The sequence below is a fragment of the Bison bison genome, unplaced genomic scaffold (assembly GCF_000754665.1).
Source record: "Bison bison bison isolate TAMUID 2011002044 unplaced genomic scaffold, Bison_UMD1.0 scf7180017851926, whole genome shotgun sequence".
Classification (NCBI taxonomy): Eukaryota; Metazoa; Chordata; class Mammalia; order Artiodactyla; family Bovidae; genus Bison; species Bison bison.
The window spans coordinates 117,044-138,064 of record NW_011482499.1 but is presented as its reverse complement, the minus strand read 5'-3'; the positions used below and the strand labels follow the sequence as shown (position 1 = coordinate 138,064).

Here is a 21,021-nt window from a genome sequence, read left to right as displayed (position 1 = left end):
AAAAAAAAAAAAAAAAAAAAAGATGACAGAGGACTTTTTATTATTTGAGAGTGAGCATAAAATTGGTGGGAATGGCCTGCAATTGCAACCAAGGGCGGGAGAAGGACAAGCGCCACAGATGAGTCCTGCAGGCATATTACGAGACAAAACACAATTGGTTAATAACTGTACCTTACACGACCTTTACTTTCAACATTGTACAACTCAAGGCACTGTTTCCTGTTTTAGGCTTAGGAGATGTGAGGATAAAAGGCAGTCTCTAAGCTCAAGGACTTCATCCTTGAGCAAGAAATAGGTAAACAGACAATAGCTAACTAACAGGCTGCCATCTCTGGGATCGCACAGAGTTGGACACGACTAAAGCAACTTAGCAGCAGCAGCAGCAACTAACATTTACTCAGCCCTTACTAGCAAGTCCCAGACACTCTGCTAAGGACTTTATATATGTTAATTAATTTAAACCTCACAACAACCCTACAAGGTGAACAATATTATGATTCAGTTTTACTAATGCTGAGAAAAAGACACAGAGGTTAAGCAACTTGCTCAAGGCCATACAGTAAGTAGCAGTGCCTGGAGAAGTCAGGCCCCTGGAGTCATCTGCCTCTGGAGCTCGGCTGACAAGCATGCTACTACACTGCTTCACAGAACAGGAGGTGTTATAATGGCTCCAATGGGGCATCAGCCTGGACTGAACCAGGGCAGGCATCCTGGAGGAGGTGAATTTTTTTTCCAAAGAATGCCATTAGAAAGATGATTAGGAATTTGAAAAGGGAAGCACTAGATAGTTTCAAGAAGAGGGAAAAGCCTGTGCCCCAAATGCATTAGGGAGTGGGGCTTCAATCCATTTCCTGGGGTTTGGCTGGAGAGAAGCTTGCTGAAGGCTCGACCTTGGTTCATAGATTTTGTATGTACCTAACACAATGCTTTTCAAATAATAGATTCTCCATAACTGCCTATTTGAGTAGGGCACCCAAGAAAAAGTGTAGCATGCATAGGTAATTCTAAATCAATGATTATGTCAATAATGCATTGCCCTTCCCTCCAAAGGAATCTATTTGGTAAATCAAAACTACTAATTCAGAAAAAGGGGGTCTGCCCAGGGGTGTAAGGCTTGGTTTGCCTTGTCACCAAATATCTCTGGAGTACTTTGCTCCTGTGGTTTATTCATCTTATACTTATCCCCCTAATGTTATGTGTTAGAAAATGCTTAGCTACTACCTTAGGAGAAGGAAGACCAGGCATTTGAAGTCCATGTACACCACTGACAAAGTTCGATGACATTTGTTAATACTTGATTAAGTATAACTAGGCATTTGTGATCATTAATCTGTAACTAGTATTTAAAGAGTCACTCTTACACAACTTCTGAGTGTGGGAGAGAGAAGAATGATGAGTGGTGACCTGCAGAACTGGACTTTGTGCTCCCTGTCCTGTGATTCCTGTGTGGGCTCTGGGAGGATTCAGCTCTCTGAGGTTATAACTGAGGCCAGGGTTATAACTTAACTAAGAGGGAGAAACACTTCTTAATCTGGGGAATCACAGGTTTCTTTCAAGCAATTTTCAGATAGTGGATAATAACTTACAAAAAAGGTCATGATTCATAAAGTAGTAGCTGTTGTTTACAGAGAGTTTATTGTGGGCTCTGTGTTATACTGTTTTATTTTTAAATTTTGTTTGTAAAGATTTTTATTGGAGTATAGTTGCTTTACAATGTTGTTAGTTTCTACATTACAGCAAAGTGAATCAGCTATGTCATGTCATGTGAAAGTCGCTCAGTTGCCCCATGAACTGTAGCCCGCTAGGCTCCTCTGTCCATGGAACTTCCCAGGCAAGACTACTGGAGTGGGTTGCCATGCCTTCCTCCGGGGATCTTCCTGACCCAGGGATAGAACCCATGTCTCTTACGTCTCCTGCACTTGCAGGCGGGTTCTTTACCGCTAGTGTCACCTGGGAAACCCAAATCGGCTAAACATGTACATATACCCCTCCTTTTTGGATTTCCTTCCCATTTAAGTCACCACAGAGCATAGAGAAAGAGGAGGGTTCCCTGAGCTATGCAGTAGGTTCTCATTAGTTATCTATTTAATATATAGTATCAATAGTGTATATATGTCCATTTTAATCTCCCAATTCATCCCACCCCCTTTTTTCCCCTTTGGTATTTTAAAATATATAAAACAAAAGCAACAGCAGTAATAAAGCAAGCCAATGTTCTGGGAAACAATCATGTTTGTCATATAATGTTTTGAAGGACCCAAGAAGGAGCCAAAATTATTTATTAGATTTTAGGGTCTCATGGTTGTATTGGTCTAGCCCAAGTATGAGGAGGCCCTGTTGTATCAGTGTCAAATCATAGAATCTTCATACAGGAAACAGATTTACATTCTGTTTCTGCCTGCCGTTCACCAACTATGTGCAATATTTTGGGTTATTTTTTCCTTTGGGGCTATATTTCATAGTATTTCACATTTAATCCTTATCAATATTCTGAAATAGGAATTTGTATTTCCACTTTGCTGAGGCTTAGGCAGGTTATGTTTATCCAAGATTATGCAAAGAGCACCAGGGTCTGGATCCAGAACTTTGTTCATAACCATTATGCTAAATGCTACTTATCCAGGGCCACTGTCTGCAGGGAACCATTGTTGTTATTGTTTGGTCGCTGAGTTGTGTCTGACTCGGCAAACTGGAACTTCCCAGAAACCTTACACCATATCCACTCACCAAGGTACCTCACTCTGGAAACATGGAGGAAATTGGGATTATCTTTCTTGCTGTCCCATGTAACAGACTCTTCTAAAGTCTGGTCATAAACCAAAACCCCCCTCAGGATAAGTCTCTAAAATCTGTATGTGTGAGTTTTTTCCTTTGCCAATACTGGGTTTTAGGGCAAAATAGAGGGGGGCCTCAATATTTCTCTTATAATAATTCCTCCCCTACCTCTCTGAGGTCATTAAAGTTTTCCCCATAGAAACATTGTTATGAGTCAGTTATATATTCCTTTAGTACCAGGTGATTGTCTGTTTAGCCCTTAGATTAACAGCAAGCCTGAAGCTGGCCCACCATTTACAACATTGCTTCTTTGCAAAATTATATATTGAAGTCTCCCTCGACCCCTAAAATATTTAAAAAAATAGAATATCTTGTTAATTTGAGATTATGTTCATCAGATTTATTTCATATTTTATTGGCTAAGGCTGGCAAACTTTGTTCTTTACATCTTCCTTTCCTAAAAGTTCTTTTCATTCCTCAGAGAAGTTTCAAAAATTCATACTCCACTGCCTTTAGGGCCACTTATAAGTAACAGAAGAAGAGTAGTTTTGCTACATTTTAGTAATCCTCATTTGACCTCAAAAGATGGAGTTTTGCCAATTGTGAGTATATTAAAAAGAATGTGCTATTGAATCAAAAGCATTTACAAAGGGGAATTTCTAGAACTGCTTTGTGTGGATAGTTTGGGAGGTGGATGGATTATTATTGTGATGATTTTTTAAAAAATTAATTACTTTTATTTTTGGCTGTGCTGGGTCTTCACTGCTGCAGGTGGGCTTTCTCTAGTTGCGGTGAGAGTGTACTATCTTCTATCTAGATGCAGTGCGCAGGCTTCTCATTGCAGTGGCTTCACGTGTTGCGGAGCCTGGGCTCTAGATGGATGGGCTTCAGTAGTTGTGGTGTGTGGGCTTTTAGTTGCCCTGCAGCACATGGGCTATTCCTGGAGCAGGGATCAAATCCGTTCCCCTGCTTTGGCAGGCCGATTCCCAACCACTGGACCACTTGGGAAGTCTGAAATGACTATCTTGAAGGGTGACAATATTTCTTTATATGTATCATTTCTGGGCTAGTTCCTAAAAAAAATTCTCTCAAATTTCCTTATACTGTCACTTCTTTTAAGTTATTGAATTTCAGTTCACTTCTGATTCAAATGACCTGTAATTTAATGATAAAATTCAAATCCTATCCTTTTTCATGACAGATCTGATGGTTTTGAGCCCTATGTGATCACTAAACTTGAATCAGATAGGCATGATAAAACTTAAATGATAACATCAGCATTTATATTTATAAGTACATAAAAAACCCTGACACCTGTATAGTACTTCAGTCTTTCAAAGTTATTTGGTACATATTATTTCTGAGGGTAAACATAAAGTTGTCTAGAATCATGAGAAAGTTTTTCCAATTACAAATCAGTAACTTCCCATAGAACCTGGAAGAGCAGGCATGGTTTCATGTAGAAATGACTCACCAGGAAATGACTCCAGAGGTAAACGGGGATTCAGGAAATGTCCAGTGCAAACCATGACAGCATCAAAGACAGCTCTGTCCTGCCTCCCCTCTGTCTCTGTGACAACATCCCATTGACCAGTTTCAGAGAAGTCAGGACGCTTTGTTATGCTGCACACGGTGGTCTGAAAGCAAAAGACAGACACTCGTTTTCCACCAGTCATCTCGGGACTTCGTGCAATGACTGTATGGTAACCGTGTTTGTTATTTCAAGTGGGTCTAGTAAGTCTCATGTTAGAAGGTCTTTCAATATTGGTTTATCTTCTCCCTTGAGAAGTTAAATAACTTGTGCAAAGTCTCAAAAGTGGTCATAAAGATTAGGACCCAAAACATCCGAATGATTTCACTGCAAGGAAGAAACATTCAGTTTTTATTTCTGGTGAGAAGAAGATGAGTTAAAATATTGAATGTTGGAAAAATTTAGGAAAATGAGTTTTGACCCATTATAATTTCTGTGGCTCAGACTTCTAATTATTTCTTTCCAATGGGTTTCATGAACAAAATCCAGTTTTCCTTTCCTCTGAAAAAAATTCTAAATTTCATCCTGAATGAGACTTTGGATTTAGAAAAAGAACCAGGAAATTCAGTATGTTAGTGACTTCAGTAAAACATGAACAGCAGGATTTTTATCTGCCTTATTCGTATAGAGAGAAAATTAAGAAGAAGTTTTCTTAGGCATCCCACTTGAATTAGATTGGTGAATGGGCCAGCCCCTATTCATTAACCTTCCATAACCCAAGCCATCTTACCTTAAACTGAATGTATTTCAGAAGGTCAAAGTGCTCAGCAAACTCTTGGAGGTAGTTCCAAAATTTTTCATGGTTCATGAAATTAGGATAATCTTCTTGGAAAGGGAAGTCACTGTAACATGACATTTCTTTGCAGACATTCGTCACTAATGACTTGTAGACCCTAGTCATCCCATCTTTAGAAGTTTCCTGTGTACAAGCACAGTTAACTTGATGGGGTGGGCTGAGGGGGATAGGAGGAAGAGAACAGAGATCACCAGCAGCTAGCATTCCACGTGTCATTCCAAAGAGTTTCTGGAAAATTTAGCATTGGATCCCCCTGCTATAGATATAAAAAATCACTGGTGGGGTTGAATTGTTAAATATAATATCTTCGTCAAACTACAAAGAAGCTAACAACATTTAACGGGGCTCTGCAGGACTAACAGTGTCTTTAAACAGTTCCATGAACGTGGGCCCATGGTCCATCTTCCTTATCTTCTCCTTCTTCCCTTGCCATGATTACTCCCTCCTCTCAGGTTCTGGGCCTCTTCTTCTTGTCTTTGCTTAAGGAATTCCTCACAAAGTTTTCTAGTTATTGTCTATGTATATATTCAACCACTCTTTCTCATCCACACTTAAAATACTGAAGACTCAAATTTTCAAAACAACCCCCGCTTTCAACTTAAATTGAAGGAGGCAATAGAACAGGCTCCATCTTGAAGGCAGGACTCCATCTTGGGCAGGACTGTGGACTTGAGCTATATGCCCAGTATCTATGGAAACGATATACCAACTGGAAAACCAAACCCTCGGAAGGAAGAGTCCCAGGGCTCATACCTAGACTCTCCATGCCTAAAAGAATACCCTAATTATCTGTGTAACTGAATAGAATCATACATTCTATTATGCTTACTGGGCTATGACCACAGGCCTATTGATAATTGTCCACTGTTAACTACCTAGGCTTAAGGCATACGAATCACAGGTTAACTTTGATTGTATCTTTCTTTTCCTTTGTTCAGACTAGTTTCAGGGAATTTGGGGAGGTGGGTTTGGGCACGTACACTTAGGGTATATAAGGTTTTCACAAAAACTCGTTGGGGTCCTTGGCTAAGAGGAGACTCTGCCTTGGGCCCGCCGGTGTAATAAACTGCACTCCACTATTGCATTGTCCTTCTGAGTGAGTTTGTTTCCTGGAATGTGTGGCTAAAACAAAATCCTCTTACAACCATGTCTCTCTCTGTCTCATCTCAATTTTCATGAAGGGGGTCATCACACACTGACAGCCTCTGTTTTCTCCTGGACTCCTCAACTCCTTGTCTTATCTTGGTCTTTGCCATCCAAAAACAAAATGAAAAGACCTATATTAAGGACACCAATGAACTTGTTCAAAGCTAATCTCTATTTCTTCTTCAAGTCTCTTTCTTTGCTATCACATTCTCTAAGAAGCCTTCCATAACCCTATAGATCTTCACAAGGTAGCTATCGTACCTGCTGCCCCAACCTAGTACCCTGTACTTTGAGCACAGAATCGATGACACTGTGTTACAATGATGTGTTTACAGTTTCTGTTCCCACTAGATTCTAAGGAGGGTTAGGGCCCTGTCTATCTTGTTCCCTGTGTGTCCTGGGAGAGGGACATCACAAATACTTGAATGAATGGAAATGAATATTACCATTGCATTTTTGGAAAAAAATATGTGTATGACTGAAAGAAATTACATCAAAATTTAAATAGTGTTAATTTACTTAGTGCTCAGGAGTATTGATATTATATTTAATTTATATTTTTTCTTTTCTTTTTTTTTTTGGCCTGGCCTCATGGCATATGGGATCTTAGTTTCCCAACCAGGGAATGAACCCACGCCCCTTGCAGAGGAAGTGTGAAGTCTGAATCATTGGACTGCCAGGGAAGTCCTGTATTTTTTCTTTTGTTTAACTCAATATTATTTTTTTATTTTTAAATTTATTTTTATTGGAGTATAGTTGCTTTACAACGTTGTGTCAGTTTCTGCTGTACAGCAAACTGAATCAGTCATATATACACATACACCCACTCTTCTCTCGATTTCCTTCCCATTTAGGTCACTACAGAACATTGAGTAGAGTTCTGTGTGCTATACAGTAGCAATATTACTTTCTAAAATTAGTTTATATCACTAGTTTATATCATTAGTTTATAATAGGAGAAGGAAACCAAGCCAACCATAGTGTTAGTGGAAGCACACTGATTCAAACTGCCCACCCTGGCCAGGCACCATAGTAACCATTTGCATGAGTTGTTTTATGACAGGAGATCCTGATAAGGAATACGGAACTAATAAGCCACCACCAAACGGAAGAGTTGCCTAGTTGCTGAGTCGTGTCAGGCTTGGATGCCACCATTCTCAAAACAATGTCTGCTGGAAGTTAGTAACTGCAACCTTACTTTTTATAAAACTAGGCAACTGGCTACCTGGCTACAAGTCTCTCTGAAGTCTTTCTCCCAAAAGGAGACGCCGTGTATTCGTCCACTTCCAAGAATCCTCACTAGCATCCATCTTGGCTGAGCGATGCGTGCACCACCAGGAAAGACTCTGAATTAGAGTGATTGGCCAAAGACCACCTGGAAACTAACCCCATCACCATAAAACCCAAGACTGCAAGCCACGGGGCAGAGCTGTTCTCCTGGGTTCTCTTACCCTACAGCCCTCCACCCGGGTGCCCTTTCCCAATAAAATCTCTTGCTTTGTCAGCAGATGTGTCTCCTTGGACAGTTCATTTCCGAGTGTTAGACAAGAGCCCAGTTTTGGGCCCTGGAAGGGGTCCCCCTTCCTGCAACAATAGGGTCAAATAGCAGAAAAGTACACAAACCAGACCGAATATTTTCTTCCATACTGACATTTGGTGGCTTAATGAGGCCCACAGTACACCAGAAAAAAAAAATTTTTTTTTTTTTCCCCCAGTATACTATGGGTTTCCCTGATGGCTCAGAAAATTCTTTCCCTGGTGGTAAAGAATCTGCCTGCAATTCGGGAGACCTGAGTTCGATCCTTGGGTTGGAAAGATCCCCTGGAGGAGGGCGTGGCAACCCACTCCAGTATTCTTGACTGGAGAATCGCCATGGACAGAGGAGTCTGGCAGGCTACAGTCGATAGGGTTACAAAGAGTCAGACATGACTGAATGACTAAGCACAGCACAGTACACTGTAATCCTAGAGTTGTGATCATTTACATACATTTGCTTATTCTGTTTTCTTCACCATTCATCCAAGACTGGCAAATGCCACTTCCTCCATGCAAGCTTCCCTCATTCATACCAGTGTGAAGTACCTCCCCAGCCCTGAGCTCCTGCCAAATGCTGCTCTTCTCCTCCCCCTGAAGCACTTACTACTTGGGCCTCCATCTTTTGACACCTTATACCCTACCAGGGGCAGATCCCTTTATTCCCACTGAAGACCCTGATATTCCCAGTAACCAGGACCAATTCTGGCCAGAGGCATGTGTGAGAGGGTAGCAGGTAGGAAAGCTAGGGGTCTCCAAATGGAGGAAATAGGCTGCAAATGTCAAACGTCTTTTATCTCTCTCTTAAGTGGTAGGAGGAAACAAACTACACAAGTCAGATTTTTTTCCTTTCTCTATACAAAATTGAAAGAGTTCCTTTAAAATTCTGTGTTGCCATGACGACACCTGGTTCCACCTGAACTCAACTTTTTTCAAACCTTGAGGTAACCAATGCGTTTTTCTTATGGAAATATTTTTCTTAAGTTATGTTAATGAACTATATTTACCCTAGACTCTGTCTTTCTTCAAGTAGGTTTGCCTAAGGCTCAGAACCAGTATGTTTTATTCATGTAAATATTCTCTTAAGCTATGTTAATGAGACTATGTATTTGCTTAGAATTTGCTAGGTATTTGCTTGCCTTTCTTCCAAGATTCATGCCAATCACTTTATGGCCTGGGACAACTCACCTTGTGCCAATGTTATCTCAAAATGAATGTTGTGGGTAAGGGGCCTGGTGCCAGTCTCTGAGTTTTGAGACATTTCCTTTCTCTAACTAGCAACCTGCTAGTAGCTATATAACTTCCTGCTAAAGACTAGCAGAGGGCACTCTTTCTTCCCCCTTCTGATGTCTATGTCAGAAGCTTTCTCTCTCTTTTATACTTTAATAAAACTTTATCACACAAAAGCTCTGAGCAATCAAGCCTCATCACTGGCCCTGGATTGAATTCCTCTCCTGTGAAGGCCAAGAATCTCCAGTGTCTTTCACGACTCAGCAACAACCTCTCATGTGACATTTAGTCATTTCCAGCCCTACTTCTTGATGCTCAAGTCACCTAATGGCTGGCCGAACCTTGAGCATACACCCTGGGCTGCACACTCCACTCTTAAGAGAAATAGTGCCTGGGTTGTTGTTCTTCTGATAATGTAAAAACTACCCCCTAGACCTAACAAGGTCTGGATTCTTGCCTATCCTTGCCAATTCTCTTCCAAAAGACATGAACAATGCCTTGGGGTTGGGGATCCATCCCCTGCTGCCAACTTCTGTCCTTCTTAAGGTGCCATCTGCTTCACATTCACCAATGAGATTCAGCTTACCCAATGTGATACTCTGCTACTTTGTCTTAGAATGTTCATGGTGCAGAAATCATCATAACTTTCAATCCTATGTTTGTGTATCAGACTTAACTCTTTCTTCCTCTTTCCTCCAAATTCTCTTGCCCCTACCCTGCCAATTCTCCAGGTTCATCACCTATCAGACTGCGTCCTGTATGGGGTCAGCACAACACCATACACAAAGTTGTGATGCTGCAATGAGCGGCTCCCTTAATGATCACCATGCATGTGTGTTCACTCATGTCCATCTCTTTTGAGACCCCATGGACTACAGCCCACCAGGCTCCTCTGTCCGTGGGATTTCCCAGGCAGAATACTGGCATGGATTGCCATTTCCTTCTCTGGGGGATCTTCCCTGACCCAGGGATCGAACCCTCATCTCTTTCTTTGGCAAGCGGATTCTTTACCACTGAGCAACCTGGGAAGCTCTTAATGATCACCAAGATAGACTACAGCCACCATGCCTGGGCAGGGACAAAGCAAATGGCCAGATTATAGTTGGTGAAGGTGGGAGGGTATGAACTACGCACAGTAAACTTCCATAGTCCACCGATGTCATTACTTCTTTCAAAGCAGATGGGCTCCAGGTGTTCATCCAAGCAGCATTTGATGGAGGACAGGCCACTCACACCAGCTCCGATCACTGCAACTCGCTTGGCCATGGTGTGTTCTGTATGATACAGATTAAGCACAGCTTCTTTGTTTGACAAGGCTAGAAGGGAGCCCTTGTCACAGAATTCAACTTTCACAATGATATAGATACCCTCCTTTTGTTTCTGAGCTAAGGCAGAATCATAATTTGGCTAAATATGAGGGCTCTGAAATAAGACTGTTTCAGCCAGGATGCTGGCTTCATTTATTTATCTTGGGCTAGTTGTTTATCCTTTCTGTGCCTCAGTTTTCTCATCAGTACAGTGAGAGGGGAAATAATAATGCCTATCTAAAATAGGCATTGTCCTGAAATTAAATGACCGAGATATGTTGGAAAAGTTGTAGAAATGTGTCTGCTACATAGTAAGTACTCAGTTAAATTTTGCTCTTATTATTAGCTAGTTAAGCCAAGACCTAGCACCAAATATTTAATCAGCATTCATTTCCCACTTCCCTAATGACTTTCCTTCTTTTCCTCTCTTCTTTCTGGAAAAGGCAGCTCACACAGATAAAATTTATCAACATTTGGGAACACATAGATAGACACAACCTGTTGCTTCCTTTGGATTGAGGAGTAAAAGGTCTTGATCCCCTTAAGACTTTATATTCCCTCAGTATTAAAAACACTTTGCTATCACCTAACCCTCCCAAAATCCTAGGAACTGCAACCAGCAAAAATGTTCATTTTTATTTAAAGCATCTAAAGTCCTAAAGAGTAGCTAGTCATGGGTCATGTCCTGCCAGCAAAAAAGATACTACATTAATTGAGGGGAAGTTCTTAACTTTGAACAATGAAAGCTTGACTGACTGTAATACAGAACTAAGTCCCCAAGGAAATCCATATGGCACATTCTAGAGACCAAGATGAGATCACATGGAAATGGGGATGTTATCCTTGTCAGGAAAGATTGGAGGAAGCATGAAGGTGTCATGACAATTTATATCAGATTTTTAAAATTGTAGTTTTGGGCATCTGCAGATGTCAACATACATTTTTATTTGATCAGATGGGTTAACACTAAGTTAATTCCAGCGAATCAGGTTTATGCCACATGGAAGGCTTTGAAGTGTCAGGTGGACTCAGGTGTAACTGCTGAGTCTTTGAACATGACTTAAGGCCAGTCTGCTAGTAAGAGGCTGAGTCGAGAGAGACTCTAGATATCTGAGTATGAGTCTGGATGTGCACATCTCACTGGGATGAGAGTCTGAAGTGTCCCATGATTTCTGCTCCTGAGCCTCTTCCCTAATTTGAGCTCAGGTTTGCTGCCATGCTTTCTGGTTGGGTTTGTGGTGGGGGGTTTGTCCTCAGGGCTTTGCAGTTTCTCTATAGCCAAATCAGAATCCCCAGGCACAAGAAGAGTGAGTGTCAGTAAAGGAGGTGGTTGGAGGAAAAGGGCTCAGGATTGGTAGGTTTGCATTCAAAAGGTCACCCTCCCAGGAGGGTGGTTTACTACCTCAAGGAACTGCCTAAGCCTGGGAGCAGCAGCCCCTTTGGCATCAGCAAGGCCTTAACTGTCAAAGCACCAAAATATAGAAAATAAAGAGGTATGGTTAATTGCTGGGAGCCAGCGTGAGGAGCTCCACCCGTGGCAAAGGTCATGAGGAAGGAGGCTCGGCATACGCAAAGGCGGGATCGAGCCTCAGGAGTCCCCCTGGAAATTCTCGAGCATCTACCCCCCAAAACCAGAGTCTGCCTACTTTACTGCTTTGTGCTCTCACCTCTGACTTTACTGGGGGCTGTCCCCCACCACCATCTCACTCTCTCTGATAAAGAGTTAACTTACAGCTCCAGTTAATAAGCTCCTGGGCATTAGGAGTGTTTAAATCCAAACCCCTTAGATAGCTCTCTAACTCGCCTGACAAGTTTACCCGGACTCCTACAGCTATGCATACGATTGTTTACAGTCTCTCAGCCTCGAGAGGCACGGGGAAGCTTAAGATATTCAAATAGCTTAGAGCCTCTCAGAGAGTTAGAAACTGTCAGAATAAAACTAGTAAGATTTCATTGATGAGCCAATGCTTGCTGCCAAGTTTCCACATCCCCTGTATTGTATCCTTGAATGTGTATTAATTAATATAGTTGGTATGTAGAAAAAATAAGTAGTGCCCTTGGTGTTAGCAACTTTAGACCCTTAAGGTAATAAATTCTTTCCTTTGTTGTAAACCCACTACACCTCTGCCCTATAGGAATGCAACTTTATGTAACACCTCCGGAGGATGGCCCCAAACCTTAAAATAATTACTCAGAGAAAATAAGTCTTATGGTTGACAAACCTTTGTCAAGAGTCATAAAATGTTAATAGGCCTTCTGGCCAGAAGATGATGTACATCACCTAAACCATTTGTATACGATAAATTTGCAGGAAAGAAACCCTGGTTTTGATAAGGATCAAAGACTGCTGACTTTGCATGGTTTCAAACCCCCTATTATCCTCTATGTACAACTTATGGTATAAAAGCCCCTGTTGAAAATAAAGCTACGGGCCTTGCTCACCAAAGCTTGGTCTCCCCATGTCATTCTTTCTTTTCACATTCTGGCTGAATCTCCATCTGGAGCGTGGAGGTCCTCTGCGACCATTTATTTGCCTGGGCTTCTAGGACCCACTCGACAAGGTGCCTAAGGTGGGGCACCTTCCGCTATTCGAGAGGGCGCCTGCGGCCTCCGTGGTCAGAGCTAACCTGATGTCACAGGTTATATTGATTTTCTGCCTAAACCAAGCTACTCAGCCTCTTTTCTTCACTGAATTTTCCTACTGAGCTATCCTCATTTTGTTACTCTTTATATCTCTAATTAATATTTAAATAAAGCTATATGCTATTGTATCCAGTGAACTCGCTGAAGCCGTCTCCCCTTCGAATACCCTGGATCAGCTGGGGCTGGACCGCGGCAGTTAATACAAGTGAGAAAGGGGAAACCTCTGGAAAAAAATAAAAAATAACCCCTCGGCACAATTACAAAGGGAGTTAGTGACTTTACAGGGGCAGAAGAAGACTTCTGAGCCCTTGGAACCCTCAGACTTACCTGGTTCCAGAGGAGGACACAGGGACTTGCAGCATCAGAGGGCTTTTCCAGGCTTGCCTGTTTCAAAATCTTACTTGCCATCCCGCCCTTTGTAAGGTTGAGAACTTCCTGCCTGGCTTCATTATTTACAGCAAAATTTACACTCTTCCCCCTCGAGACTTTTGGTTTATTTAGGAGTCTCTTTTTGATTTTGGGAGAGTTGAGTAGTCTGCAGTAAGAATGGACTCTGGAGGCAGCAGAACTGGGTTTGAACTCTGTCTCTGCAACTGACGAGCCATGTGCCCCCCCAAACAACCCACGTACGCACTTTAAGATTTACTGTTTGCAAATAAGAAACACAGTCACACGGAAGGATCGTTTGAGTCTGAAACTGTGATAATAATTACACAAAACTGCCTAGCACCAAATATTTACAGGATTCATTTCCCACCTCCCTAACCATTCCCTCTTTTCCTCTCTTCTTTCTGGAAAAGACGTCTCACACAGATAAAATTTATCAACAAGTTGGAAACACATAGGCAAACACACCTATGGCTTCCTTTGGACTGGAGAGTAAAAGGTCTGCTGCTGCTGCTGCTGCTGCTGCTAAGTCGCTTCAGTCGTGTCTGACTCTGTGAGACCCCATAGACGGCAGCCCACCAGGCTCCTCTGTCCCTGGGATTCTCCAGGCAAGAACACTGGAGTGGGTTGCCATTTCCTTCTCCATGAAAGTGAAAAGTGAAAGTGAAGTCGCTCAGTCGTGCCGACTCTTAGCGACCCCATGGACTGCAGCCTACCAGACTCCTCAGTCCATGGGATTTTCCAGGCAAGAGTACTGGAGTGGGTTGCCATTGCCTTCTCCGAGTAAAAGGTCTAGATAGCTTTTATTCATAAATAAATGGCCTCCACCGATAAGAACACATACACTTCCCGGGCACAAGGGAGAAGTCTGGAATTGGCAGATCTCGCTGTGCTGTGTTTTTGCAATAATAAGATGAAAGAAATAGTTGTTAAAATGCAAAATATGCTGCAGTGAATAGACTGGCAGCAAATTAATTCACTCCACACATGCACTCTATGTAACTCTAAGGGCAGATACTGAGCCAAGTTTGGGGGCCCCCAGAATAATTAAGAATCAGTGACTAAATAACAGTAATAAATACAGACCCAGTGACTGTCCAGAAGAAGATGCCACTATATAGACAGGGGCTGACACATATGGTATCAGGCAATATGTCCTATAACAGCAGCATGCTCTGGGTACAAATGCTTGCAGACATTCTTGGGCTGCTTATCTACGCCTGGAGACCTAGCTAGAGACACGTACTAGGCTGTGTTTTTCCTGAGCAAAAACACCCAAGTGCCAGATAATTGATGCCCCAAATAGACATAAATTGAAAGGCAGGCGAGAATACTGCAGGTTTGACGGGCTGGGAGGACATAGTACTGCTAAGCTCTTTGTAAACTGTAAGAGTGTGCTATAATTGTAAGGTCCATTGTAGGTCAAAGGTTGCTGATATTTAGTTCCTTAATAGAAGAAGCCCTAATCAACTGAGTTGGATTTTTGAACAACAGGAAAACCCTATCCCATACCTGACACACCATAAAATGTAGCAGTCGTTTTTGAGACATGGAGAGACTTGGATGATTAGCAAATCATACAGCTGATATGATTTATATGAATTTGGACTTCGATCTGTTTATATTTCTTATTATTTCACTCTACCAGTGTTCTTCCTTTGCTACCCTATTTCCGAACCTGACACTTGTGGAATATTTTGTGTTTCTCAGTGACAGGCAATTCCATCTCATCCAAAAGATGAAATCAGAAAGGAGCCTGGAATCACAGACAGTCCCACAATTCTGTTATTCTCTCCACATCTTCCTTCTGGGTGGCTTCTTCCTACAGCATAACTTTGTTTCCTTAAGAAGTTCCTTTGCTTCCTGGTTTTCTCCCTAATTCTGCTGCCTTAACCCTAATCAAGAGACTCTGCAAAGAGAGGATCACACTTAGTTCTAAGGAGTGCACTCACCAAGGGGAATATTTACCTTCTGTGAAATCAGCTTCTGGAAACATTTCCCCATTAAAAGAAAAAAAATCCAGGACACTTACCTTGTTGGCACAGAGAGGTAATTTTACAAATTATTTCTCAAAGCCAATAGCCAAAGACAGTGTTTGTCTTAAAAAAAAAAAAAAAAATCCAAATCCAAAGTCTTTGCTCTAAAAGAAGATAAAAAATAAAAGGAATGCTGACTTTAATCAAAGTGCTCTCAGTTTAAAACAAAAACTGCCGTTTTTCCTGTCATGCTGATGACAGGAAATATACTCGCTGAGGGAAAAAAAGAAGTTGTGTAGGGCACCAGTTGAAACTTCCGTGATCTCGAGGGAGCGTTCAATGACGAATTAGAATAGAGTTGTCGGATTGGAAAGCCACAAGCGACTTCTGCCCCTTTCGCCCATCCTCCTAAACGTCACAGTTCCGACGGAGCTCTAAACTTAAAGGGGAGCACGTGGTAAGCGGCTGCTCTTCTCACGGTAGCCTTTAGAGGGCGCCAAATCACCCCAAACCACAATCCCCAGTGACTTGGGCGTTCTGCTTAACCAAATTGTGACTCTTGAGAATTAGTCTCTTGAACTATTACAGGAACTGTGCATAGAAGAAGGCCAATTAGGTGACTGTTGTGTCATCAAGTTCTCCCAAGTAGGGTTAGTTCCCTAACCCCAAAAGTATGATTTCAAAATTCAGAATTTATAAGGAATTTAAGCAGCTTCATCTTTTCAGAAAATGTCAGCAGAGGGAGCTGGTAAAACATGTTTGAAAAAGCTTAAAATTGGTTTTAGATGTTAGCCTAGGGCACAAGAAGAGAAATAATTACAGAAGCACTGGCAATAATAAAATAATAGAATACAGCCATGAAATTAAAAGATGCTTACTCCTTGGAAGGAAAATTATGACCAACCTAGACAGCATATTAAAAAGCAGAGACATTACTTTGCCAACAAAGGTCCGTCTAGTCAAGGCTATGGTTTTTCCAGTGGTCATGTATGGATGTGAGAGTTGGACTGTGAAGAAAGCTGAGCGCCAAAGAATTGATGCTTTTGAACTGTGGTGTTGGAGAAGACTCTTGAGGGTCTCTTGGACTGCAAGGAGATCCAACCAGTCCACCCCAAAGGAGATCAGTCCTGTGTGTTCTTTGGAAGGAATGATGCTAAAGCTGAAACTCCAGTCCTTTGGCCACCTCATGCGAAGAGTTGACTCATTGGAAAAGACTCTGATGCTGGGAGGGATTGGGGACAGGAGGAGAAGGGGACGACAGAGGATGAGATGGCTGGATGGCATCACCGACTCGATGTACGTGAGTTTGAGTGAACTCCAGGAGTTGGTGATAGACAGGTAGGTCTGGCGTGCTGCGATTCATGGGGCCGCAAAGAGTCAGACATGACTGAGTGACTGAACTGAACTGAGATTCCTTTTAATAGAAATCACAACCTCAAATTTTTATATAAAATCTTCTGTTGGCAACAAACTAATTTTTACTTTGAAAAATATTAAGCCCAGAGGAAAGTTGAAAAAACAATCTGATTAATGTGCATCAACATATCCCTTACCCATTTCATCAACTAGCAACCTCTTGACACATTGGCATTTTCTTCTTCTCTCTTTCTCTTTCTCCACACACATGTACCCAGAGACACAGACACGTATACACCTAAACACACAGATCTGAAAGTAGTCTTCAAACATCAGGATGCCATCAGAATATTTCAGCATGTATTTCACAAAAGTAAGGGCATTTCCCCACAGAATCATTATCATTACCACATCCAAGTCAATATAACTTCAGTATCATCCAACATACAGTCCACTTTCAAATTTCTCCAGTTGTCCCCAAAAATGTTCTCATCCAGTGGTGTACTGGAGCTCGTCTGCACAAAGGGAATACGTATGTCTTCCAAGTTCAGTGATAGCTTGGCATTACGAATAGTAATGCTTGACACAATAGCTTGACATTGTTCATGGTGGGGATGTTTACATCACGGAAACTGGCAAACACTACAAATTTGGGATGTCCCCCACCCCCAGCCATTTGTTAAATATTTACCCTCTCATTTTTGGCAAATGGCTTTATTGAGGCCTAACTGATATGCAAAAAAACCTGTATATATTTAATGTATATAATTTGATGAATTTGGACATATGCCTGCATGTGTGAAACCATCACCGCTCAAGGTAATAAACACATTCATCACCTCCAGAAGTTTCCTCATGGACCTTTGTTTATTTTTGGTTAAGAATATTTGACATGAGATATACCCACTTGCTGCTGTGCTGTGTTCGGTTGCAAAGTAGTGTTCAACTCTTTGTAACTCCATGGACTGTAGCCTACCAGGCTTCTCTATCTATGGGATTTTCCAGGCAAGAATACTGAAGTGGGTTGCCATTTCCTCCTACAGGGGATCTTCCCAACCAGGGATTGAAACCGAGTCTCCTGCGCTGGCAGGCAGATTCTTTACTACTGAGCCACCTGGGAAGCCATACACCCTCTTAACAAATCTTTAACAAAATTTAGAAATCCATAATACACTATTGTTAACTATTGGCACTATATTGAATGGCAGATCTCCAGAATTTATTCATCTTGCATAACTGAAAGTTTATATCCATTGAACAACAATTCTCCATTTCCCTCTCCCTCCAGTCTCTGGCAAGCACCATTTCACTGTTTCCTTCTATAAATTTAACTATTTTGAATACCTCATATAAATAGAATAATACAGGCTTGTATTTTTGTGACTGACTTATTTCACTTACAGTAATGTCTCCAGGTTCATCAATGCTGTCCCATATTGCACAATTTATTTTCTTTTTTAAGAGCTGAATAATAGCATACTGTATGTATATACCACATCTCTTTATTCATTCATCTGTCCATGGACATTTGGGTTGTTCCCATATCTTGGCTATTGTCAGTAATGCTGGAATGAACCTGATAATGCAAATACCTTTTTGAGATCCTGATTTCAATTCTTTTGTACAAATACCCAGAAGTAGAATTGCTGGATCATATGGTACTTCTAGTTTTAATTTTTTGAGGAACCTCCATACTATTTTCCATAGCAGCTGCACTATTTTACATCCCCACCTACTGTGTAGAAGGGTTCTGATTTCTTCACATCCTAACACTTGTTATCTTTTATTTTGCTTTTGATAACAACACTCTTAACAGATATGATGTGATATCTCATTGTGGTTTTGATTCACATTTCTTTGATAATTAGTGAAACTGAATACTTTTTAATATACCCATTGGTTATTTGTATATCTTCTTTAGAGAAATGTCCATTCAAGTTTTTTGCCCATTTTTGAATTGGGTTATTTGTATTTTTTTTTTAAAGTTATAGAAGTCCCTTACATATTTTGGATGTTAACCTTTTACCAGATGTATGGTTTGCAAACATTTTCTCATTCAAAAGAAAATGTTTCTTTTGCTATTCAGAGACTTTTAGTTTGATGAAATCTTGCTTGTCTATTTTGTTTTTGTGCCTTTGTGCCTTTGGTGTCATATTCATTGTTAAAACAATGTCAAGAAGCTTTTTCAATATGTTATCTCTTAAGAGTTAAAAAAAAGATCTTGCTGCACATTATATTAAAGGATGTTCTGCCTACAAAAAATAAAAAGAGTTTTATAGTTTCAGTTCTTACATTTAAGTATTTCATACATTTTGAATTGATTTTTTAGCATGGTGTAAGAGAATGGTCCAGTTTTATTAGCATGTGAATATCCAGTTTTCCCAACACCATCTGTTGAAAAGACTGTCCATTACCCTTTCTGTGATCTTGGCAGTTTTATCGAAGATATACTAACTATATATGTGTGGGTTTATTTCTGGGCTGTCTATTCTGTTACATTGCTCTGTATGTCTGTCTTCATGCTAATATCACACTGTTCTAATCACTATAGCTCTGTTTATTATTAATAGTTCTAACTTTTTTTGTGGAGTATTTAAAGGTTTTCTGTATGCAAATCGTGTCATTTGCAAACAGAGATAATTTACTTCTTCCTTTATGATTTGAATACTTTATTTTTGTTGTCTCTGCTCCAGCTAGAACATTGAATCTGAGTGGCAAGAGTGAACATTCTTGTCTTGTTTTTCACAATTGAGCATGATGTTAGCTGTGGACTTGTCATATATGACCTTTACTATGTTGAAGTAAATTCCTTCTACATCTAGTTTGTTGAGAGTTTTAATCATGAAACTGTTGAATTTTGTCAAATGATTTTTCCTTATCTATTAAGGTGATCATGTGATTTTTTATCCTTCATTTTGTTAATGTGGTATATCACATTAACTGACTTGCATACATTGAACCACATACCACTCTTTATGGTTATATTTCTCCTGATTAAAGAGTCAGTCAAAGTTTATGTTTATAAACTTTGTTTAACTATTAGATCTCTTTAGTTTGTCCTATTCCATAACAGTTTTCCATCCTCCAAAGGGTCTGGTTTAAGAATGATCAACATCGAGTTTGCTACTACTGGAACTAATCTTCTAAAATAGCCTTCTACTTAGTTTTCTTACTTCCAGTTGCTAGCCTATAAACTGTCCTTCAGAACTATCTTTCTAAATCATAAATCAGATCATGTTTTTTTTTTTTTTTTTTGCCTGTTAGTCACTCAACTGTGTCTGACTCTTTGTGACCCCATGGACTGTAGCCTGCCAGGCTCCTCTGTCCATGGGATTCTCCAGGCAAGACTATTGGAGTGGTTAGCCATTCCCTTCTCCAAGGGATCTTCCCGACCCAGGGATCGAACCTGGGTCTTGCGCATTCCAGGTAGATTCTTTACCATAGTTTGAGCTACCAGGGAGGCCCTCTGATGTATAAAAGTGTTTGCTGAAAGAGTTGAGTGGTTTGGGAGGGTTTTTAAAATCAGGAATAGTAAGGCATGTTTATATACTGTGGCAAATAACCAAGTAGAGAGGAAAATTCAACAATTTGGGAGAGAAGTTGGTGGAAATCTGTCAAAGTTATCTGCGAATTGCCACTATTTTTTCTCTGAGAGTGAGGTGAGAAGGAAGTGGTAGAGATTTGTGGTAAGAGGAGATGATATAAAATAGTCATCTAGGACATGAGATTGGGAAGTGAAGGACTTAAAGAAATCTACCAGGGTTTGGGGGCAGTAGGATAGGCATGAGTTGAAGAATGATCAGTTAGGAAGCTGAACATTTTTCCTCTATCTAAGATGAAGTGTTCAGGTGGGGTTTGAAGTCAGAGAAGAGTTGGATTTTGTCCAGAGTTCGAGTCCTACCATGCAAGTGTGAATGAATGAGAGAAGACAATGGAGCTGAGAGTATGCAAATGTGATGTTATAGAATCATGAACTCTAAACTGGGTAATGAAGGAGATGAGAAAATAAAGGGGGGCTGGACAGTGAAAGATGGTGGAATGTTTGGATTGGAAGTCCCAGGAGTTTTAAGGGAATATCACATTAAAAGAGTTAACCGGAAGAATACAATGATGTTGGTGGAGAGTGGGATGCTTGTAATTCAGATTGTGAAAAATTACACTTGTTGAGAATAGTATAGCCAAGACCAGCACTGTCTAATACAATAGCCACTAGCCATATATAGCTTTCTAAGTGTGTTACTATTGGAGAAGGAAATGGCAACCCACTCCAGTGTTCCTGCCTGGAGAATCCCAGGGATGGGGGAGCCTGATGGGCTGCCGTCTATGGGGTCGCACAGAGTC

At 40.9% G+C, this 21,021-nt stretch overlaps 1 protein-coding gene across 2 annotated transcripts in view; it reads right to left on the bottom strand.

Moving 5' to 3' along the window:
- The window catches only part of FMO4 (flavin containing monooxygenase 4), a 38,894-nt gene extending 23,157 nt beyond the window's left edge, over nt 1–15,737 (bottom strand). Inside the window, exons 1-4 of one of the 2 annotated variants that reach the window (XM_010851922.1) lie at nt 15,381–15,737; nt 10,146–10,285; nt 5,037–5,225; nt 4,250–4,412 (exon numbers count right to left, since the gene is read on the bottom strand). In XM_010851922.1, the coding sequence (XP_010850224.1) occupies nt 4,250–4,412; nt 5,037–5,225; nt 10,146–10,277 (484 nt within the window). In that variant the 5' untranslated portion in view covers nt 10,278–10,285; nt 15,381–15,737. Of the gene's footprint in view, nt 1–4,249; nt 4,413–5,036; nt 5,226–10,145; nt 10,286–13,288; nt 13,878–15,380 lie in introns of those variants that run through there. The other variant, XM_010851927.1, reaches the window with a different exon arrangement.
- Between the last annotated feature and the right edge of the window lie 5,284 nt (nt 15,738–21,021).